Source organism: Xiphophorus couchianus, chromosome 4 (genome assembly GCF_001444195.1).
Source record: "Xiphophorus couchianus chromosome 4, X_couchianus-1.0, whole genome shotgun sequence".
In the NCBI taxonomy this organism is placed as follows: Eukaryota; Metazoa; Chordata; class Actinopteri; order Cyprinodontiformes; family Poeciliidae; genus Xiphophorus; species Xiphophorus couchianus.
Window position 1 is genome coordinate 8865386 of NC_040231.1, and position 24459 is coordinate 8889844.

At 38.9% G+C, this 24459-nt stretch overlaps 2 protein-coding genes across 5 annotated transcripts in view; one reads left to right on the forward strand and one right to left on the reverse strand.

The window, feature by feature from the left end:
* Nucleotides 1–9170: 9170 nt before the first annotated feature.
* Nucleotides 9171–21448, forward strand: brd7 (bromodomain containing 7). 2 transcript variants are annotated; one of them, XM_028014381.1, is made up of 17 exons: nt 9171–9305; nt 9644–9837; nt 10469–10562; nt 10653–10710; nt 10874–11018; nt 11384–11494; nt 12166–12335; nt 12884–12998; nt 13248–13323; nt 14232–14339; nt 14427–14562; nt 16624–16735; nt 16828–16875; nt 17573–17654; nt 18941–19084; nt 19452–19592; nt 21047–21448. In XM_028014381.1, the coding sequence occupies exons 1-17, from the start codon at nt 9257–9259 to the stop codon at nt 21118–21120; spliced, it is 1857 nt and encodes a 618-aa protein (XP_027870182.1). In that variant the 5' UTR covers nt 9171–9256; the 3' UTR covers nt 21121–21448. The 2 variants fall into 2 exon arrangements, with proteins under 2 accessions (XP_027870182.1, XP_027870184.1); XM_028014383.1 differs by having other exon boundaries at nt 9257–9305; nt 16831–16875.
* The window catches only part of adcy7 (adenylate cyclase 7), a 63682-nt gene continuing 60496 nt past the window's right edge, over nt 21274–24459 (reverse strand). For all 3 annotated transcript variants that reach the window (XM_028014380.1, XM_028014378.1, XM_028014379.1), the window contains 2 exons: nt 23441–23565; nt 21274–22520 (listed from right to left, as the gene is read on the reverse strand). In XM_028014380.1, the coding sequence (XP_027870181.1) occupies nt 22374–22520; nt 23441–23565 (272 nt within the window). In that variant the 3' untranslated portion in view covers nt 21274–22373. The remainder of the gene's footprint in view (nt 22521–23440; nt 23566–24459) is intronic.

Below are 24459 nucleotides of genomic sequence, written 5' to 3' on the forward strand. Positions count from 1 at the left end.
AAAGGGTGTGATTGTTCAGGATAATAAAAGTTTTTGCCTTAAAGACAAAACAGCCAACTAGTCTACTCTGTCTCATGATTTTTTCAGCAGGTTGTCACTTATTCAGTGACAAGTAATTTTTGTAACTCTCAAGTAATTAATTTAGTTCCAATTTTCTATAAGTAATAATTTAAGAACTTTTGTTGATATAAAAAGTTTTTGATTGATAAAACTTTGTAACATTTTTTATAGGTTTATTTTTATGTTTCAATGTTCAACCAATCACTGAAATCGCACAGCTTTGATCAAGTACTGTCCAGATATGTCAAAAAAGATTTACCTTACACTCTTATAGCCCCAACACTAAAGAGAGACCAAAAAAGAGAACATAAAACATTCATGTCTGATTCAAATGGCCAGAAGCATTTACAGAGGTAAAAGCATCATGTCAGAATACCTTCCCAGAGCTGCTGTTTTGATATGAACTGCATCCCACCTGCAGATCTTCTGCTTGAGGAAACTCCAAAGGCTCTCAATAGGGTTGAGGTCAGAGGAGGATGGTGACCACACCATGAGTTTCTCCTCTTTCATGCATATAGCAGCCAATGACACAGTGGTATTCCTTGCAGCATGAGATGGTGCATTGTCATGCATAAAGATGATTTTGCTACTGAAGGTACGGCTCTTCTTTTTGAACCATGAAAGAAAGTGATCAGTCAGAAAGTCCATATACTTTGCTGAGGTCATTTTCACACCTTCAGGGACTCTGAAGGGGTCGACCAATGATTCTCTCCCCATGATTTCGGCCCAAAGCTTGACTCCACCACCTCCTTGCTGACGTCACAGTCGTGTTGGGATGTGGTGGCCATCCACCACCAATCCACTACTGCATCCATCTGGAGCATCCAGGGTTGCACAGCAGTCATCAGTGAACAAGTTTGTTTGAAAATTAATCTTCATGTCCGGCTGGGCCCACTGCGACCGTTTCTGATTGTGAGCTCTTGTTACGGGCCCAATAGTAGGTTCATGCACCGCAAGCCTTTGGAGGATCCTCCACCTTGAGGTTCCAGAGGCACCAGCAGCTTCTGTTTGCTGCTTTGTAAGGGTATTTTAACAGCTGCTCTCTTAATCCGATAAATTTGTCTAACAGAAACCTTCCTCATTATGCCATTATCTGTACAAACCCATCTGTGTTCTGAATCAGCCACAAATCTCTTCACAGTACAATAACGCTTCAGTTTTTGTTAAATATCTAATGTTTTCGTACCTTGGCATATGGCACTACACTATCTGGTGATTTTCGTCAGCAGAGAGATCCTTTCTCTTTCCCATATTGCTTGAAACCTGTGGCCTGCTTAATAATGTGGAACATCCTTCTTAAATAGATTTCCTTTAATTGAGCTCACCAAACTAATCAACCCAGCTCTCTGAAATTAATTATAGTGATTCAAAGAGTCCTGACACACCATACCGTCTATAAATTTAATAGCACAACAAAAAATGTAATCTTTATGACACTTAAATCCAATTTGCATAATAATTTGGAACACGTTGTACATAAACTGTGGAATGTGTACTCAGCACTCTTTACCCTAATACCCCTAAGTAAAATTCAGTCTAACCAGTTGCCTTCAAATGTTAGGTTTAACGTTTAAATTACACTGAGGTTTAATTTAACCCCAGTGTAAATCCAGCCCACCTTTGATGTTTGTAAGAAAATATGATTGAACAAACAGCATCATGAAGACCAAGGAACAATAATAAAGTCAGTCACACAATTAGAATATCACCTTCAGATATGCTTTTTGTAGAGCAAAGCAGCGCTGGCACACATAGGCAACCATCTACGATACGGTATGTACCCCGCTTCACACCTTGTAGGCTCCTGCTCCTTCATCATCCTCCATTCATGAAGTCAGTAAAGAAAATGGAGGCTGCAGGTTGCAGCTGATATGTAAAAATGTGACACAGACTACTCCTGACTTCAGGATTCCTCCTTTTCTTAAGCATAGAACTTGCATAAAATCACCATATAGTCCTTGCGGCATAGAAAACAACAAAATTAGAATATCTTTATGTTTATTTTCGGGCTTTATAATGTTTTGTTAGTTTGATATAAAGTGTAAAGTGTTTATATTTCATACATATTAAGTCATTAGTCTGCTCAGTTGCTATATTTTGGTGGCGCTTTAGGCTTAAGGCACAATAAAAACACATGTTCTGAGATGCCTTATTTATAAGAACCATGCTGGTCTATCCATCTCCTTTGAGGAGGTGGAGGTCCGTGATAAAGCTCTGAAGTAGAATAAGATTACAGGCAGCGTGTTTCCACCTCAAACAGTGCCTCTCCCTGTGTCGAGACGATAAACTCTCTTTGGGTTTGCAAAGACCATTTCCCAGCTGCTGTCTTTTGGTTTATATGAACTTTTCAAACGGCTTAGGATCTGACAGAGGATCATCACCAAGCTCGCAAGCTTTGAACGCACCTCCCCTGCGTACTTTTTGCACCCCAGGACCACTGTCTTCAGAGGCTTGCAGAGAATAAAGACTCAGATCGAAATAAGGCCCCCCACCCCAAACTCCACCTACTTTTCCTGCCACCTTGCTTGTCCTGTTTTATGCTGTCATGCATGCACACTGTGGATTTTAGGGCACGTGTAAGAATTTTTCGGATATATGCCCCTTAAACATAGAGAAAGTCAACTTTCTGCAATCGTCCCCAGAAGAGTTGCACATCAAAACAGCTTTCTTTAAAAAAAAAAAAAACCTCCCCATTACAATGAAGTTTTCAAAGCAGAATAATACATCAAGCACTCCAAAGCAGAGAGCGACATTAAACTACAAAAACATTAAGAAAGCTCAGTGAAATATACATTAGAGCAACTGGATCAGAGAACACTGCGGATAAAATTGGAAAAGGCACATGCTAATAGGAACGCACTGAGGAACTTCAAATAGCTAAAGTTGGGTTGGGCCACGTCTGTAGTGCTGATTTGAGATCTTTCTATCTTCTGCTATATTTATTTGTCCACAGGGGTCCAGTTTAGAGTATTTTGGGGTATAACAACCAACAACCGTCTTTGCAGGCATTGCACCTCAGCGTAGATGGTTGTTACTGCCCAAAAATCATACCAGACCAGTGGCATACCTTCGTTGGTTATCTGAGGACTGGACCGCCACGCTGCAGAGTCAGCGGTGAGCTGTGACAAAAAAAAAACAGCGATCCAGCCCACCGACATGAATCGTTTCTGATTGCAGATAAAAATAGAGTCGTCACACACGCCCAGAGCTTTGACGGGGATGAGTGAGTGATGCTCAAAGATGTTGGCATGACAGAATGGCAGGCGGGAGAAAAACACTGAGGCAGAATGATTGGCTTCTCCTCTTTGATGTTGCTGTCTAGCTTACTCGTGACGGTTGGTTACATCTTCAAACCCCTTCTGTGCTGACAGTTGTAATGACCCCAAACATTTCATCTGTCACATCTGAGCGGCGCTCTGACAATTTCAGCTGCAGAGAATCTTCTTCTGTGGCTAGACTCCATGCCAAGTTCTCACATCGATTTAAAAGGACAGAAGTTATTAATGTCCATTTGTCACGGACTGGTGTAATTATTCAGCAGAGTAGCTTTTTTACTTTAAAAAGGCTGAAAAGATACGCAAGGAACTGTGACAATGTCCAAACCATAAAGTGAAAGAGAAGACACAGAAAGACAAAATTTATAAGAAGTTAGTGTGAGGTCAATACGGTACCTTAGAAAAGTATCGTTTTAGCAAAAATCTGAAAAATGTTGGTTTACAGCCCTAAATAAAAATCATTGTTACTTACTCATCACTTGGGTCTTATCTGTAAAAATACATCCATTCTGTGAAGGCCTCAGAGGTTTAATAGAGACATTAGTGAACAATCACCATCATGAAAATCAAGGAACTCAGCAAACAGGTCAGTGAGAAAGTTTTGAAGATGCATAAAGCAGAATTAGGTTATAAAACAATATCCTAAACTTAGAACATATCAGAGTACTGCTTTATATGTCATCTGAAAATGGATAGAAAATGGCAAAGGCTTCCACCTAAACTGACAGGTGAAATGAGGAGCATTAATCTCTAATGATGTGTACCGGTTCTCAATTGGTGACTGTATGATGTTTTTATGAATTAAAGCACTTTGAAATGCCTTGTTGCCGAAATGTGCTATACAGGTAAATTTGATAATCTGAGAAACAACTGTAAGGGTCATAGTTACTTTGAAGGAGTTGCAGAGATCCTCAGGCAGGAGAAAATGCTATTAGGCATGAACTCCACAAATCTGGCCTTATTGAGAGAGTGGCAGGATTGTTGAATTTCTGAAACTTAGTGACTGTAATTTCCCCCTACAGTTTACGACAAGTCAGATAGGGGACCTAGTAAACATGTTAAAGGACGCTCTGATCAAAAGAGACTAAAAGAGACTGCTTATAGGAGATGAATACAGTGTGGTGGCATTTTCATCATGCTCTGGGGATGAAATGATTTACCTAGAAACCTAAAGCTTTGACTTAAATATATCTAGCAATTATAATTTTGAATGAAAGAAATTTCCCAATACACATCCAAACACCACCATTTTGTTTGTTTGGTTCACACAGTCCATGTGTGGAGCAGATAAACTCTTTAACGCTAGCCTTTGTTATGCCCATTTGTAATTTAGTTGTGTTGCATGTTCAAAGGCTAAACCATCCCAGCTAAAATCCCATCTGCAGAGCGGGACGCCATTTCTCATGGTTCTGTTGGGACCTGGCTTTCATGTGGAAATGGTCTTCTGGTCCCCGTCACTCCTCTGTTGTGACAGAGGATAATGAATTTCACAACACCTGCCATTTGTTAACCCTGTTTGGTGTAACTGAGCCCTTTTTAATCCGAGGGCTTCCAGGACTTGTGCAGCTTCATAACTGGACTGGAGCAATTGGATCTCATGACCTTCTTGGGGTTGCAGAACGGATAGATACTGGATCATAATCAGACTACTAAACTGCTGCAGTTTTACAGTGTTGAAGGACAGATTCTTTAAAATGACTTTCCTACACCTCAAATCCATATGATGTGGTTAATTATTAGAGTAATCTTAAACTTCCATGATCAAATGTTACTTGAGTAACATTTTCAGATATTAAAGATGAACACACCACTACAACACAGAAAAAAAATATGAAAACATAACAAAGGTGCCACTGGTGGTTTTGTCTAAAATATTTTTTTTACATTTATTCATAAAATCCCATGTAATCAGAATAAAATATTTCTAAATTTTTTATATATATTTCAGTTTGAGGTTACACTGCCACTGCAATCACTGCAAGGTGACAAAACATACCATTCTGACTTTTACTGAAAATTATCCTGGGATCAAATTAAATTAGTAAAACTGGAGTTAATGTTGAAATAATGTATTTGTTTTTACTGTACGTAACAGAAGTAAATTTATGTTTTATTTTGTTTTCTTTTTGTGTTTGACTCCAGTGAAACTTGTTCCATCTGTCTGTGGTTGAACTCATAAATATTTAGTAAAGATGATCCAAAACGGCTTGTAACCAAATATGTTATCTTTAGCATAGAAAAAATTTCATTTTCTGAAAAGTTTGATTGTTGAAGAGAACAATTGTTGCTTTTGAAATAATGCAATATTGTACAACAGATCTATGTATGTATTATTGATTCAATATTGTGCATTTTGTTTCACACCTCAACTACAGAAAATACATTTAAACATTGACTAAAATTATATAATCTTTCCATTGGATGACTATGCTGAACCCTAAACCATGTTATTTATTTAGTTTACTTTGTTTTTAATTGTCTATTTATTGTGTCAGAATTCCCAAAGTTAAGATAAAATCAAAATATTTCACATGGCACAAAGTTTTTCTTCTAAATGCATCATTTGCTTTCATAAGTTCTCCACAGTGTACTAAAAATTGTTTGAGCCAGAGTTAACGATTCCTTCACTCCAGCAGTCTGGTTCTGCAGATGAAGGAATGCCACCTTGCTGTTGCAGTACCAGAGAAATCTTTTCATCCAAAGTTCCTTAGTTCTCTTTGCATGAAAAACTTTAACTTCCCAAAACACTGAACTTTCACTCGATAGCATCAATTGCCTTCACAGTGAGTACATATACAACTTCTGCTTCTCAGTGCAAAAACATATGAATTCTAGGTTTTTTCACTTTTTAAGGAAGCACAGAGGTGTAGGTGATGTGATACAGATGCTAAATATTCAGGCCTAGCAGCACTGCTAAACTCAATTAATATATTTGAATACATGCTGTATTAAACAAAAATAACTAGGATAAAAAATAATGTAATTAGTCCAGTTATAGAAATCATTTCACAGCATTCTACTGAGTTTACTCTATGATGTTTTTTTTCATGATGCTCTGCACATCAACTTGACAAATGGCAACTGTCAGCTGCCATTTAAATGTGGTGTGAAACTGTTTGTAGATTCTTCTACTTTGTCTGCAAGCTAAAGTGCCTTATAATTGTTTGATACATTCCAGTCATAAACCTCACTATGTTTTATTTTGACTTTATTTCACAAATAATTGCGCAGTTGTGAAGTAAAAACAAAAGAATACACCTTTTTCCTTTTTTTCTTTTACAAATGAAAATTTAAACCAGTGTGTGACACCATGCTGGTGGTTGAATCATGCTGTGGGATTCTTTGTTGGTCGGAGCTAATAGGAATGTGGAGAAAGTTATGAGCAGGGCAATACTGAAAGAAAATGTGTTAGAAGTTGTAAAAGAGTTGAGACTGGGGCAGAGGCTCATCTTTCTGCAGGAAAACGACCAAAAAGATGCAGCCAGAGGTACAATGAAATTCAAAATATATTTAGTTCAAAATATATTAATGTGCTACAATAGCCCAGTCAAAATCCAGATATCAATCCAGTTAAGAATCCGTGAAAAGACTTAAAATTGAATGCTCTCCAAACTATTCAGATTGCTTTTCTTTCTAAAAAAGTAAAAAAACTGCACTTGTTTCCTTGAAATTTTGCACTAGTTACTGCTCGTCTGTCAGTTGAAAGGTCAATATAGCACATTGAAGTTTGTGGTTGTAAGGTGGCAAAACAAAGCAAGAAAAAGTTCAAGGGATAAGAAATGCACTGCACTGTATTTGTTCTTCCAGTATTTGTTTCATCAGAGCTCCAGTCAGATATCCCAGGTGAGAGTAAGGAATGCGGTCTGAAACATTCTTCGAGACACAGATCAAGACATAATTTGCTGGGGATGGGTTTGCCCAGATATGAGACTGAAGCATCAACAGACTGTCAGAATCACCTTTTCATCTGCAGGCAGGAATGGCTGAAATGGTGAATTTAGGCAGTCTTCTTTCCTTTCAAACCGTCTGCCCCCATCCTGTACCCTCTTCATGAAACCTGGAATGTGCTTCAAAGAATGTACACTATCTTTCCTCCATGAATAAAACATCTGTCATTCATCAGCCAGTACAATATGTGCCGATTTAACAGAGCATAACAGCTCTGCAAGGCAGGCAGACAGGCAGGGAAGCTCCAGACTCTACAGAGTCCTGCGAAACACAAATCCAACACAGTGCCATTTGTCTGCCATTGGAGATTACACTGGCTAATTTAAACATGATCCACTGAATGTATTTACAACTAAAAGCTATAAAAAGGCCACCAATACAAACATATGTTTGCTTTCATGCCAGGAAAATTAGAGAAAGGCTACCTAAAGACAATTTCACACCTGTGCTGCAGCCCTGAAATTTTCATGACACTTCCTAGAGCTTGCAGGGTGCAGGAACGCAGATCCTCACATCAAAATGAGGGGAGTTTATGAGGCTTTTGCACCTTGTTTTGTATTAAGAAATATGGAAATGATGAGCTCATTTCCATGAGTGTGAACTGAAAAGTTCTCTGAAAAATTCCTTTGATTAGAATCTGATGGTATTATTGTTTCTCTCTGTTTCTTGGATTTTCTTGCTTGTACTAAAATTCCTTCAGTGTTTTCCAAATCCATGAGTTATTTAATAATGCAAAAATAGTCTTTGTTATTGAAAAGTTGTCAGCCTTTATGTACCGTATCCCCTTCCCACACAGACAGAAAAAAACAGAACCATCTAAAACACTTTCATGGCTTTCATCTGGGACATCTCTTGTCCTTCTTTATGTCCCTTTAATGTGGGTAAAACTGTGCCAGAAATCTTATCACTCTGCTTTAGGTTACCCATCTAGGGCACTAAGAAATTCATTTTATTCTCTTCTAGCAGTTTATTTTGTCTACTGGATTTCTTTTTTTCCTTTTGAAACAAATGCTATTCTAAAATTTGGAGTTCAGATTAAAGAAAACAAAAATATGCATGAAAAATTTACTTTACAATGACCTACACAAAAAATATCAATAACTGATAAAAGTGCTGCATTTAATCTCTTTATAATTTTTTTTGTTTGTATTTTTTACTCCCAGCTTATTTCATTTAGAGACTTAAATTTTTGTCCAAAGTTTTTTTTTATATAAAATGGCAAAAGCTCAGTTTATTCGAAAGGAGAACACTTGTGAACAGCAATTTTCTCACTATTAATTATTGATTGGACATGCATTGAATGCATCCATACAATTCTCTGTTGTTTCCAACATTATCAGTTCAAAATTAACTACCTATAAATGCTGAATAGTATTTTCCTATAAACTAATTAAACTGCTTGAGTCATCACACACAAAAAGGATGAGCAGTTGTCAAAATCTGTGAAATTCATGCAGTTCTTTGTCATTCTGTCCTGAACATATTTTGCGAATTGAACAATTTCTTCCAAGTGAACTTCAGTTTTCACTTATTAGAAGACATGTGGGGATTATTAGTTGTACAAAATAGTGATGTGAGAAATGCACCGAAGCAACTGAGAACAAGTCTAAGATTTATTTTTGCCATTCTTCTATAAAAGCTAGATTTGTGGAGTGCTTGGCCAATAGCTGTCTGAAAAATACTTTTGCAAGGTACTGTACTTGTGCAATATAGTTGTCTATCCTTGTTTAAAATCTGAAGGTTTACACAAATCCCAGATTTTAACTCAAAGCGGGATTGGGTGAGGAGTGAAGCCTATCGACATTAATACCAAGCCTGAAGCGCCCTCTCCTGGCTGCTATAGACTATACAAACTGGCGTGTGATCTCCGCCTTGCCGCCAGGTGACGCTGCAGTCTGTTGTCTCTCACCGTAATGCTTCCGCTAACACGGTCTTATGAGAAGAGTTAGCAGCCGGTGGCTAATATACAAACAATGGGCAAGAAGCACAAAAAGCATAAGTCCGAAAAACATGCATATGAAGGTATTTTAGTTCATGTCTTTGGTTGTGTTATTCATATGGTATTTTTATAGCTTTTTTTGTTGAAAAACATGTAGAATTAATTGTCTTCCCGCTATGATAGCTCCACAATAGCGTTAGCTCGGAAACTATTTACCAGCTACGTTAATTTATGGGACAATTTCCTGAATGTGTCTGTGTTTATAAACAGTGTTAGCGATATGTAGGTTGCATTGGAACTGCAATATGCCTTACCTGTCTGGTAGCTGTTCATTTCACCCCTGAGCTGTCAGGACGAACAGACATTGTTGATTCTTCGAGACGCATTGACCCACTGACTCTTGTTGATTTGATGCTCCCAGAATACGGAGAGAGACCGTTGAAGCTGGTGCTAAAGGTGTCCGGGAACGAAGTCACGACCGGAAGTTCCAGTCTGGACACTTTTTATGAGGAGCAACCCGTGGACAGCGACAAACCCAAAGACAAGAAGAAGAAAAAGAAGAAAGATAAAGACAGGAGCTTCGGCTCTCCAGAGGAAGACAGAGGGAAGAAAAAGGTAGAAAGAGAACAGAATAAAGGAAACAGAAATCTTGTTTTTCACAAACTTTGCTTTTACTATACTTGACTGCTGATATAGTTTACCTTTAAACTATATCAGCATCATGATTCGAAGAGCACATTTTAAGTATCTTCCAATCCTGGATAAGTATAGAGAAAAAATAGAATAGGTCAAATATTTGTATTTCTATAATTAATCCTTTGCGTTATGTCTTAAAGGTTATAGCCATTTATCTGTCCATCTCAATGCATCCAGTCATTTCTTTTGCCAAGGATTGATAACTGAATATCTGAACCTGGGGAGGTAGGAAATTTTGACTTGAAAATGTGCAGAAATCATGGTGTGTGTAGGTTAATAATTCAGACAACTGCAGTGTTTTAAAAGGCTAAGTTCTGGTGTTATTTGTGTCATTCAGTTTACATTTAAAACTGTGAAATGTGTGGATCCAAAATGACAATAAAAAAGGATTAATTTAAACTTTTTTGACCATGAAACTTTCAAGCAATGTTGTAGTTTGTGAAAAACAAAACTGTTAGTTTCAAATCTTTTGGCCATGACCATACGAGATGATTATCCTTGCAAATGGACTTGCTGCTATGAAGACGAATATGGTCTCTATTCATGTTAGATGACTAAAAAGAAGAAGGGACACGATGCAGATGGGGAAGAAGACAGAGAGCAGAGCAGAACTCCTATTCGTTCAGAGCTGGATAAACTGGAAGGTAGTTTTAAAATGTCTACACTTTATTCCAACTTTCTTTCTCAAAGCTTATAAGTATCTTTTAATATCCATCTGATGTCCGTGTTTGCAGAAAAAGAGCAGACACCTCTGCAGGAAGCTTTGAATCAGCTCATCAGGCAGCTTCAAAGGTGCAGCACATGGCTCTAAGTATACTTTAATTAATTATTGTGCATGTGTAAGCAAACTCCCCTCAGAGAGCTGAGAACCCCAATCATCATCCTTTCTGTCTGCATATATCTGTTTTTGTGTATGCTTTGGTTCATATGTGAATGAAATGTGTTTACACTGCAGGAAAGACCCCAATGCATTCTTTGCATTTCCGGTGACCGACCTCATTGCACCTGGTTACTCTTCAATTATTAAACGCCCGATGGACTTCAGTACAATGAAGGACAAAGTCAAGAAAGAGTTCTATCAGTCACTGGACGAACTCAAAGTAAGTGCGTAGATAAACCAGAGATCAGACATACAACTCCATAAGATGTTTTACTGTTAGAAAGGTTCATAGCGCCGAAATGGCGCATTACAAAGCGGGCAAACGTTAGCAGGTGGGTAAAATTTTAAACTAAATAGCCGAGAGTCCAGACTTCTATAGGAAGCAAAACATATAACACTCGACTCTGGAATGATCTATTTAGTAAATATTTGTGTCATTTTTAAATTTTCCAAGTATCTTTTATTGTCTAAATTAAATATATAATTCTTGCAAGGTGCTGAACCCGCTGCTTAAATGTTTCGATTCACAGATCTTTTTTTTAATATCTTGTCTAATGCTTGGTATTGGATTTGTTGTTGCTGTAGGTAGACTTCAGAATCATGTGTGAGAATGCCATGATTTACAACAAACCAGAGACAATCTACCATAAGGCAGCTCGAAAACTGTTACACTCTGGAATGAAGATCCTGAGCCAGGTATGAGTCTCCTCATAGAAATGTGTCTGTATTTCCTTTTTCCCTGTGGATTTCAGTCCAAAATTGTACAGCCAGAATAAGTGCATCCTCTAACATCAGTTCATGTTAGAAAACCAGGTTTGTTTTGTGATAAGAGTCCTCAGATAAACACAACAGAGGCTTGCTCTATTTAGAGTAGAAAGACTTTTATTTCAATTCTCTTTCAACAGATTAACCTGGTAGGAAAATTATCCAAAGTGAAGTAGATAGTGAGGAACACAACTTTATAATGTGTCCTCTAATAGCTGTGTGTTTCCTTTAGAGATAAAAGGGAGTTCAGTAAGTAAGACTTGATATTGCATTGATCCAACACATGAGGGCACTAAAGAACATCATCTGAAGTTTACGTACTGCAGTGGTGTTGGTCTGGAAAGGCCCGTTACAGATTCAGCACACCATAATCAATTTAATAGTTAATTAACAGACATGTGCAGAGTTTGATAACATGTTGGAGCAGTAAGTCAACTAGAGTCAGCTGTGCTGAAATGAACACACAGCTAAAACCTTCAGGACACCAGAATTGAACTTTTCTACCATAAAGTAAAGGGAATTATTTTTACTCTTTTCACCTATTTGCTTTTCTTCTCTAGGCCACTAAGTTTTTTGTGTGTGTTTGTTCCTATGTATAATAGGAAAGGCTGGACAGTCTAAAGCAGAGCATAGATTTTATGTCTGGCCTTGACCGCTTTGCCAAACAACCGGTGAAGTCAGAGGACCAAGGAGTCACCAGCTCAGACCAGAGCAAGGAGGGAGCCATGACTGCAGGGAGCAGCGAGCGCTCCCAGACGCCCATCACTCCAAGGTGCTTCAACTTGCCAACGTCACACCTTCCACTGATACCTGCAACTCGACACATTAGACCTTTAAATATCTGTGTAAAAGATGCATAAGCTTTGAGTGAAGGGTGAAATATTGTTGGGTTTCTAAGAAGACTAATCAGAAACAGCATATTGTGTGTTTATGAGAACATTCCCACTCAGTCACTGCATAAAGTTTGGGTTTTTTTACTGCAGAGCTGGAGGATGTGAATGTGAGGAATGCCCGATGGCAAGCTAGGACGTGTTTGCTCCTGCTGCTGTACATATTTTTCATGAATTTAATTTCTTTCTTTTTGTTGCATGAAGACTCACCATGACCACAGCAATCTTTATGAGCCTGTTGCATCTTGATGACATTTGTTGATGTCAGGGAATCAAATCAAATAGATGAAGAGTGGAACAAAAGCGAAGTTTAAATACGTAGACTTCCTTCCTGCATTATTGTTTGTCTCTGTTTGCTACTGCTACAAAAATATTGACTCATTGTCAAATTGTCTCATCCTCGCTTTTTCAATTTGAAATTCTTTTGCAGACAAGACAAAGACTCCAAGGACGAGGCGGCAAAGGCCGAGAAAGAGCTGGAGGAAATCCGCAAGGTCATTGAGGAGTCAGGAGGAAAGCTGTCGAACAGAGTGGTGCAGTGTGATGTAAGAAGCAAGAATTCACAAGAAAGCTTTTTTATTTCAGCTAATTTATGTTCCTTTAAAAACTTTAATTTCTTCAGCTGGCAGTATGACAACAAAAGATGCTGCAGATCATTTAAAAGTCATCAGTTCAGCAATAATCCATAATATTAACCTTGTAAAGACATATTTTTGTTAAGTTATTGTATTTTGGAAAATGTATATTACTATTTATGTTTTTTATGAGAAAGTGATCAATTATTTGCCTCACAGTTGGAGTTTGCAAGGCGGAAGTCCGATGGCTCCACGACTCTCGCCGTCCTCAACCCGGCCGATCCGTCACCCGGAGGTACAAACAATGTCAATCTGTCACAGAAAGTTTGGTCCATGTTTATTGGCAAACCTACTAAAGATGTGAGGGAAAAAATCTTAAAATAACTTGAACTTTTATTGCAGTATCTTTGAAAAATGTAACCTTTTAAGGAAAGTGGGGAACAAATTGTACCAGATTATGAAATAACAATTTGAAGCAGAAATATTTTAAGTGGTATCTGTAACAGTCTGTTTAAAAGAAATGTAACCGAGGTCATTTTTTAAGAAATTTTGACTCTGTTTCTCTGAGTTATAACTCGCAGTGAGAAAAGGGGGTAGGGTTGGTAAAACAAATGTTTAAAGCTCACTGTTGGAAGAACCACAGGAAAGAAGGCTGTTGTCTGGTCTCCATAGCAACCATGAGATGCTTTGTACTTTCTAAATAGGTATTATTTTCAGAAAAAAAAAGCTTTAGCTGTCCTACCATCACAAATGTACGTCTATGGAGTTGGACAATAACTGGAATTATCTGAATTGGTTAGATGATATTCAAACTGCGCTCATACAGCAAACACTCCAGGTGGGTGTGTAGTTACACAAAGAAAGAATGTGTGGAAAAAGCACACTTAAGTACAGTAAAGACTCTGTAATGCCGTGGGCCCATTTTGCTCCCTAAGACGGTTCCTACAGTGCTCCAATCAAAGTACATTTCTTTTTTTATCATTAAGTTTTCTCAGGTTTAATGAACACTTTTTAATTTGGTGAGAGATCATGCTTCTGCATTGACATTTTAAGGATGTTATTTTACTAATATTTACCAGGGGAACCAATAATGATTGCAAAATGATTGTGTAAGATATTTAATATTTATATTGTCTTGCTTTTGGAACCCATTAGTGCAGATCTTCCGATAATAAAAGCAACGGTTAAATGTCATCTGCTCAGACGTTGGCTATTGTCCGGTGAAACTGGTCATGATGTCCAATCGGCTGCAGAACGGCGTGAACAGCCTGCAGAGCTTCAGGGAGGACAAAAGGAACAGAGTTACTCCAGGTAAACGAGCTGCTTCAAGCTCATCTCGCCTCATATTGTCTAAACAGCTGACAAAGTGATTTCTGATGTTTTACAAACTCTTCACAGTGTCCTACTTGAGCTACGGCCCGTTCACATCCTACGCACCGGCGTACGACTCCAGCTTCTCCAACGTCAGCAAGGACGACTCAGACCTCATCTACTCGTTCTACGGAGAAGAGTCCAGTATGCAGGGCTCAGACAGGTATGCTGCAGTGCGACCACAAGCTCAGTGGGATTAACTGGCAACGTCATTATAGGCATTCCTCACTGACTCCTGGCCAGATGTTCCCTTTTTTTTGACTTCATCCAGACTAGCAGAGATTAGCCAACAGCTGCAGACACAACCCGACCCTCAGGTCTCACAATACAGCTCAGGTTTAATACAATACATGAATGGGACCTTCTGTTGTTGGTTTGTTTTATGAAAAAAGATTAGCAAAGTTACAAAGTTCAGAGTCTGCTCAAAGGAGAACTACTCTGTGCCAAAGGGAAGATAGTAATCATTTGTAATTAAGTCTTCATGTATTCATCTAATTTCCGAAATGGACACTTAATGTCTCGTGTTTCAGTCTCTGTAACATAACCAGTGAGAATCAGCAGCTGCCACAATGTTCCATTCAAGTCACTTCTAATAGGAAATTGCAGCCCAGATGTTTCTGCCTTTTTGAGCAAAGACTGTCATCACCATAGACTTGACTCTTAAGCCCAAATGCATCATGGGAACTGGTGGTCCTATCCGTTCCTTTTACCAGATTGCTAATATTCTAGTTACGTAAGGCTTATTAGCTCGCTTTCAGCTTATAACGCACGACTCACGTCCCAACAAAAGATGTTCACGTGTATTTCTTTGTCTGATGTCAGGGAGCAGAGCAAATACTGACTGCTTAGTGACCCAGAAATCCCACCTCATATTAACTCGGCAGGTCAGCTGATCAGTTAAAGCAGGCCGGGTGTTTCAGCAGGGGGGATTAAGGCGCGAGGAGACTGTTGTTTTTGTTTCATCAGACAAAATATAGGCTGCAACCACTATAATAGATAATATGATTTTTCATTTGACATTGAAAAAACATGAAGGTCTAATATAATAGTGCCTTATATTTATTGCCCTGCCAAAACTAGTTTTTTTTTCACACTTAATTTATTTTATAGATTTTTTTTTTGGTAGTAACAGAAAGCTTTTAATGCTCTCAATCCAGAAAATTACAAAAAGAGGACTGATGCATTTTCTTCTATAGGATGTTTGTGGAAAATAATTTAAACAAGAAAAAACAGTTTCCAATGATACTTGTGTAATTCTGTTGTGGAAATTTAATGCAGGATTTATTTAATGCAAAAAATTAAAAACGACTGCTAAATCTGTATTTGTATTTCTATTTTTTTATGTTGGTTCTGCACTTTTTGTATCCAAATTATTAAGAGCCACTTGCGGATTGCAGACCTCTGGCCTATACAGTCATATTCAATAAATTAGAATATGCGTCCCGATGTGTCTCGTTTGTCAGATTAAAAGTGCTCTTTGAAAATAAGAACCTTTAAGCAGACATTAAACATACTTTTCATTAAGTCTACGGTTCAGTTTTCTATTGGTCTGATGTAATAGTAAGTGCAAAGCCATCTGTGTCTGTTTCGCTTTGTGATAAAGTTCCTATACTAAATGGATTTTTCAATAATATTTTAGTTTATTGAATGGGTCTGTATACTGGTTACTGGTAAGAAGGGAATGAGTACAGATTCATGTCTCAGGTTTTTCAAACCACATTTTTCTTTCACTTGCTCTTACAAGAATGCACTTCTCTGTGTTCTGTTACACCAAAATCTCATTAAAATACCTCAATGTTTGAGAACAAGGCAATGAAATTAGTAAAATATGGCCTGTTTGTTTAATGGTAGGACTCAGTTAATCCAGTGTGGGAGGTTAACTGAGGTACATTGTCATCCATCATGTGTGGTTTCAGATTCATGTAGCTTTATGTGCTCAGATGTTAATGTCTGCATATTCATTTTCTGGTTTTGTCCAGTGGTTTGTCTGAGTCTGTCACTTTCCAGGGAAGACATTGTTCTTTCCCTGGAAAAGTGTGTCCAGTTAGCAACATGTCCTCACTTGTCGATGAAATCCTGCGTATAGGATTCAGTTTCCTGGGGATTTTAGGTTGTGTTGAAATCAACATCTCAGTAGGTTTTATCAGCAAATTATTAACAAACTAGTTAGCAGTTGTGAAATTTAAAAACTGTTGTTGAGAAGATGTTTTTGTTTTCCTTTCAGCTTGTCGGAGTTCCTAGCCAAATCTAATGAGTATGTTTACAAAATGGGTGACAGTCTTCTGGATGCGATGACCAATGGAGAGCATTCAAGATGTCTAAAGGAAACTGAGCCTGTAAGCAGCCATTATTATCACATCCTATTACCAGTTCCCTAACCCACAGAACTGAGAGTGATGTTGCTTTTATGTTGTTAATATTTGTCCAGCAGCCAGAGGAGCCAGGAAGCAGACAAGAGAAGAAGAGTGGCGTGGAGGTGAGAGTCTGTCTATGATCAGGAGCTGCTTCTGTGCATTGTGTTTGTAACACAGCAGGAAAATGGAAATGGACATTAAGTGTAGAATGACACAAATGTAACACAAAACTGGAGCCACTCAGCCTCATCTGCTCCTGCTGGGCTGCTGCTCGGCGGAAAGCCCGTCACGTGTGCCTGCATTACACCCCATATGAGGAGCCTTCATGGCCTCTGCTGATGGTTTCTGCACCAACCAGCTGTGTCAACACAGCAGGGGCCCTCTGTTAACTGCCATCCATCCACACATGGAAAGAACATTTCCCTTCAAGAGCTCCTCGCTCGCAGTCCGCAGTTAGAGAAGTCGGAGGGGGTTGTGTTTTCCTTCAGCACATTCGGCCCCGCTGGCTGCAGAGCTCAATCGCTCCTAAGAGCAGCAGAGGAAACCGAAGCTCTGGCCCCGGCGTCAGACACAGAGCCACTCTCTGTACTGTCTGTTTGCTGTTCTTGGCTGCTCTCCAGGTTACACTCATCCCCTTCTCGGTCGTTGTAGCTTTTGATTAGGTTTGATTTTTATTGGATCAGAGAAGCAGCATCTCCATTTAAAAAAAAAACAGAGACTTTAAAAGGCCTTGATGTTCCCTTGGCACGTCACCTGTCCAGGGAGGAATGCATTTTCTAATCTGACTAAGCGTCTTTTTTCCCTCGCTGTCTCTCCCAGGTAGCCGAGGACAACTCATCCACCAAGCTGGACGTCCCTCGTTCTGCTGAAAGCCTGGATGTGGCTGAGGAACTCTCTGGGGGTAAAGCCCTCAGATTTGTTTATAAAAACAACTGATTACATTTGGAACAAGAAAATTAACTCCTGATACAGCAAAGTATAAGAGTGGTAGGGATGCAAACAATCAACTTATGATTTATTGTTGATTAATGGTTTATTAGATTAAAACAGGGGTCTCAAACTCCAGGCCTCAAGGGCCGCAGTCCTGCAGTTTTTAGATGTGCCACAGGTACAAAACACTGGAATGAAATGACTTAATTACCTCCTCCTTGTGTAGATCAGTTTTCCAGAGCCTTAATGACCTAATTATTCTATTCAGGTGTGGTGCAGCAGAGGCACATCTAAAAGTTGCAGGACTGCGGCCCTCGAGGACTGGAGTTTGAGACCCCTGGATTAAAATGACCTCCAATCGCTTAACTATCAAATCCTCTTGGACTTCTGTTGTAGTTTGGCCTCCAACCAGAAGAGGGCGCCGCTGGTTGTCCTTAAGCAGAGCCAGTTGATACAGAAAACAAAGATGGCATTTCTCTTTCCCAAAACGGGATAGAGAAATAGTTCAAATAAACTCTAGTGTGTGATGCAAAATACACTTTATAGCAGTTCTGTTTTGAAATACAAACACTCGACAAGTTTCTTAAGTTATCATCTCAGTCAGTTGAACTGCATAACTGAGCAGTGACAACTTCTCAATTAAAAATGACTGGTGTGCTTCAAAGGTGTAGATATGATGACAGAAAAGCGTTGGGCGAAAGAGAGAAAAATTGTAACATGGAAAAAACAACATAATGCCAATCAGCAGGGTTGATTTTGAGGGCAGTCAACACAATGAACTCATGTTAATCATAATTCATAAAGTATTTTAAAATATATGTATCCTTTTGTTACTTCATAATGATATGCTACTTAGTGTATGCCTACCACATAAAATCCTAATAATATACACTGAAAATTGTGGTTTTGAAGTGAGAAATTGTTTGCAGAGTAAGAAAACTTTTGTTCTCATAAAAACAAAAAGGCCACTCAAAAAGTGCAGCTTCAACTTAATGCATATAACATTGATACAATTACTGTAAATGAATTATAATGAAAAAATGTGCCACCAATAGACTTTTCTTCACCCTGTCATACATTTACTTCTATCTCAGACTGTTAGTTTTTGATTGGGATGTTGTAAGGATTCAGAGTGAAAGGATTCATTGTGTTGTGTAAATGTAACCCGTTTCTGCGGGGGTTACCCAAACGTAACAGAAGGAGCTGAGAGGAGGTGCTAACAGAGTGTCCGTGCTGACCCTCCCCTATCTGTTACAGACGCCCTGCACTTCCAGCAGAAGTTGGACGAAACTACAAAGTTGCTGCGTAACTTGCAGGAAGTACAGAGGGAGCGCCTAAGTGCCAAGCAGCCGCCTAACATGATCTGCCTGCTGGCCCCGACTGCCAAGGAGCTGGAGCTGGGTAAGAGCCTCTCGCTGCATGAGCCCCTTTGTTCCCACACTCGGGTCTCACCACCAGCTGTAGACCTCCAACAACCCTTCATTTACCTCGTCAGTATTCATCTAACACAGGTGTGGTTAGACAGTGGTCTGATTCAAGTCACTGGGGCCCCCAGTTCCCAGGGATATGAGGCATTTTCCTTTGATGTGCTGCATTCTGTGTGAGCAAAAAATGTGACCTTTTTATTAGAAATCATTTATAACTAAAAATCCCTTGGCTTTAGGTTTAAATAACTTCAAAAATAAACAGTATGAATTCCCTTTATTTCCTCTGCTCTGTGATTGGCTCATAATCTCCTGTTGTCTTACTTCTGATCCTTCCCTCACAGCTGAGAAAGTTACAGGGAACCTGACGGAGCTGACTGGTCAAGTGGCCCCCTGTGATGTCAGCAGCATCTACGGCATTAGGAAGGCCATGGGCATCACCGTCCCCCCAGAGCTGCCTGAACCCCTCATAGACCTCACAACAGGTAAACTGTCTTAACTCAACCGAACCGTAGCCAAAGCTTATCCTACAGCCTGGAACTGGATGGAATTTGCTTCAATGTGGGGAAAAAAGTAAATAGATCTTGGAAAAGTATGTTTATTTCACTTCATTTCTATTTTCTAAAAGTTGTGTTGTTTCTTTCCTTTTATCTTTGTGTTGTTTCTTTCTTGTGTACTTATGGTTTTTTTTAGGTTATTTTCTTTCCTCGTGTCCCTCTTGGCATTCCTTTGTGTCCTTCCTTTTAATTTTCCTTTTCCTTCCTCACTGTTCTGTTTTTATTAGTGTGAATGCTGCAGCCATTAACACTCTTGAGTTCCTCCGCTTTTTGCCACTTAACTACGTCTGCATACTTTGTGCTATTCATTCAACTTTTTTTTTTTTTTCCCATTTTTTTCTCCGAAGAGTTTTTACGGCGCTAGTGGCTCGTATTTTTTCTACAGTAGGCTGACAGGAAACAGGGAAGACAGACAGGAAACAGGGAAGACATGCGGCAAAGGTCGTCGGAACCGGGAGTCGAACCCGCGACGTCCGCGTCGAGGACTAAGGCCTCCAAACGTGGGGCGTGCTAACCCCCTGCGCCACCACAGCACGCCCCCACTCATTCAACGTTTACCATATTCTGCTCATTCAGACCATTACAGCTATATTTTGATATTGACATCTTCTACGGTTTATGAAATATTCAGCTTTTTGCAGTCATGTTGGGCCACATTGGAGTGAATGGAACATCTTACAATTTCTGAAAGATTCTGCTAAAATCTTGGAGCTCTTTCTAACTGCTTCCAGCTAGAAATTACATTTAAACTCTAAAATGTCATCATCACTCATAACCTTCAACTACTTCTGATTATTTCAGCTTTTTTTATATCTTTTACAGATTTAATAAAATTCCTCTTCAGCTTTTTACTCACATTATGCTCAGTCTTCCCAATGTAACCCCAGTTTTTCACCTAACCCAAAGTCTCCTTCCAATCCTCGTTCCAACAATAAATTCAACCCCAACCCTAATTCCTCATAGATGCTATTATTTTAGCTTGATTTAGGTTTTTAACTCATTTTAGCTTATAAACTGTTGTGACCTTATAGTTTAGCTTTGTAAATGGTGCTCTGGCATTGAGTGAAAGTTTTTACTTCTACAGTTTTTCTATTTTTGTTAGTTTTGCAGACTTTTGCTATATTCTGCTGCTTCAGCCTACTTGCTGCATTTTTCAAGACTTCTGCAATTTTCACTAAAAATATTCAGCTTGCAGCATTCACACTGCATTTTTGCAGGACATGCAAATTTGTCTAGTTTCGTCTGTTTCTATATTTTATTTCTGTCAATCCAGAAAAACGTACGGGGATTTTCACATAAAAATGTGTAAACAGATTGTTTGTGGTGCATTATGTCCTATATTAAAGAAAAACCACACAAAATGGTTTTCTTTCTGCTTTCAGTTCATGAGACGAGTGAACCGATGGAGACCTCATCCACCTGTCCAGATGTGGGTCACCTTGTCGCAGTGAAATGACATTCCAGCCAGCCTCATTAAGTTTATTAACCTAAGTTTTGTACAAACGATGCTTTTTTTTTGTCTGACTGTTGTGTGCATTTCAATCAATAAACCTTTTTTTTTTTATTTAAACCTTGTCTAAAATTTTTTAATTCTAAATGTCAAACTACAGACTTACGAAAACATTTATTACATTCTGTAACTGTACAAAAAGTTAATGTCACATTTGTTCACAGATAGACCAGTACAACATTATGCAACAGCAATTACAGACAAGATGTTGGTCTCAGATGACAAGGCCACGAGACGGATTCAGAGGAGCCGACAGTGTTATGGTTGCCAAGAAAAAAAAAAAAAATCCGCAGAAAGGTTAAGTCACACAGCTGAGGACATGCATAACATTTCCCACCTGTCGCAGCACACGTGGAAATCAAAAGGCAGCAGAATAGTTTTTTTTTTCCTTTATCAAAGTGAAATAAACAAAAGTGATGGAATACATTCAGCACAGTTCTTGTTGAATCTGTAAATTGTTGGAGTGGTCAAACTGCACAACTAGAACCAAGGAATGTGATCATAACGAGTTCTACCTGAACTTACAGAGGGTTGTATCTTCTGTCTGTAACGGTGTGAAGATGTAGGTTTTAACAGGCAGGAAAGCTGCCATTACCTGAATATGCAAGAAAAGGTTTTCATTTCGAACAGCTCAACCTGAATACCTAACATCTGTCATCGTGTTGAATTATCAATCACTTTTTAAGTAGCTGAATTTCAGAGTTTTAATTTCTTGACTTTAGATTTTTAATTTCTGCAAATTCTCAACAAAAGTCATTTTGGGGCACAAATGTGACCCAAATTAGATAATAAACCTAATTATATCCAATAAAGCATCATTTTTATGCTTAAACGCTTTTTTTAATTAAAGTCAACATCTAAAAGATCGGCAAGAATAAAATAGAAATAATACATAACTTCATTTTCATCACATTAGGCTAGAAACAAAAAATATATACATGACATCACTGTTTTTATTGTGAATAGAAAAAGATGGCGGCTGTTCTCGGCAGCCGTCTCCGTCGTCTTCTAACTCTAACTAAATGGTCCCAGGTGCGTCTTCCACACAACGAAGCAGTGAAGTTTTCTTTCTTCCTTTCAACGGCATCACAGGAACATGCATTACAGCCAGACTGACACCTGTGATGTGCAGAAGTCTGTAAACTCTGTCACCCATACATGAGTCTGTATCCAGTTCTGCTGGCTGCGATGGCCCAGCCTCAGCTCAGCCCGATGCCTAGCTGTTTGCTCGTGTCAGTGCACACAAAGAAGGTTTTCAGCTCCCCTTTCCCCTTGACGTTGATGAATCCTCGACACTCACAGGAGTAACCCAGCTTCCTCAGCACTTGAGAGGATTCTTCTGTTACCTAAAAGAAGAGCAAAAAGTCACAGCTGAAGCTAAGAGAGGTGCTTTTGTATGCAGACCAAATGTTCGATCAGTCATGATTCCAATTTAAATCTATGTTCATTTAAGAATGTTTACACAACCACAGTCTTTAATGTGTGGTTTTTCTTCATGTGTAGAAGAAAAAAAACATGATTTTTAACATTTGTCTCCAATCCCCTTTACTCTGAGGGAGTAAAAGGGATTTTCCCAACTAAACCCCTTAGTTTAGTTGGGAAAATCCCCAACTAAACTTTTATTTTAGTTGGGGATTTAGGTGGGCTTATTTTCTCAACTAAACCCCTGACTGAAGTGAACTGGGTTTCATTTATGGAGATCAAACCGCAGGCAGGTCAGGGGTCTGCAACCTTTACAAACCTAAAAACTATTTTCCCCTTACTCTAGCTAAACTAACTCATTTAGAGCAGCAAATGTTGCGTGGCATTAAAAAAAAAAGCAACTTAAAATTTGGGATTGTGATTTGTCCTATTTAAATGACCACAATTTTATTTCTATTTTTGCATAAACGATGGATACGTTTTCTTCTATAGGAAGATATATTAGCGGAAAATTAAGCACAGTTTCCAACTCAGTGACAAAAATTTTTTATGTATTTTTAGTCTCATTCTGTTGTGGAAATTCTATGCAATTACTAAAACCAGCATTTTTTCTATATGTACATTAGTTGTAGTTAAGCCAAAGTTATTTAGAGTCATACTGGAAGGCATTAACCAGAGAAGCAACATGAGAACCATGTCAACTCTGGAGGAACTGCAAAGATCCACAGATGATGTGGGAGAATATGTTTACAGGAAAGTTACTAGAGTAGAAATCTGGCCTTTATGAAAGAGGCATGAAAACATGCATAAACACAAAAACGAGCAAAGCCATACTGAAACCAACCTGGATCTTTCCCATTTCTCCAGTGCTCTCCATTCTGCTGGCTACATTCACTGTGTTGCCCCAGATGTCATACTGAGGTTTCCTCGCCCCGATCACTCCAGCTATCACTGGGCCATGATTAATTCCTTAGAGAGGGAAAAGAAGATTAGTTTTATATCCGCATCTTATTACATTACAAGTAGGAAAAGAAAGTCACAAGGGAAGAATACAAATACAAAACTGTTCCTTCATTACCAGAGGTGTGGTGTGCTGCAGGTTTGTTTTTAATCGTGATAATAAACTACAAAGATTTTCTGATTGTGCCCCTTCATCAGAACAAATTAATCTAATACAGTCTTTTATTCAAATACTGTCTGTTGAGGAGTGTATAGCTCCCAGTGGCTAACCCAGGCAAACTGCTGTTTAAACACTACGCATGCATGAATCTGCATTTATGTACATAGGTTGAATCGGGTCTGATACGATTCATAAAAACCGACTAATGCAGCAGAAAATACTTTTATGACTCAGACACAATTTTCCACAGAAATTAAATTAACCCATTTTGGATGTTAGATTCACTATGTAATTTAAAGTCCATCCATCCATCCATCCATCCATTTTCTGTTCACCCTTGTCCCTAATGGGGTCGGGAGGGTTGCTGGTGCCTATCTCCAGCTACGTTCCAGGCGGGAGGCGGGGTACACCCTGGACAGGTCGCCAGTCTGTCGCAGGGCAACACAGAGACATACAGGACAAACAACCATTCACACACAACACACACCCCTAGGGAGAATTTAGATAGACCAATTAACCTAACAGTCATGTTTTTGGACTGTGGGAGGAAGCCGGAGTACCCGGAGAGAACCCACGCATGCACAGGGAGAACATGCAAACTCCATGCAGAAAGACCCCGGGCCGAGAATCGAACCCAGGACCTTCTTGCTGCAAGGCAACAGTGCTACCAACTGCGCCACTGTGCAGCCCACAGTTTAAAGTCATCTAAAGTAATTTAGAGCTACTCCAAAGTAATCATGAAA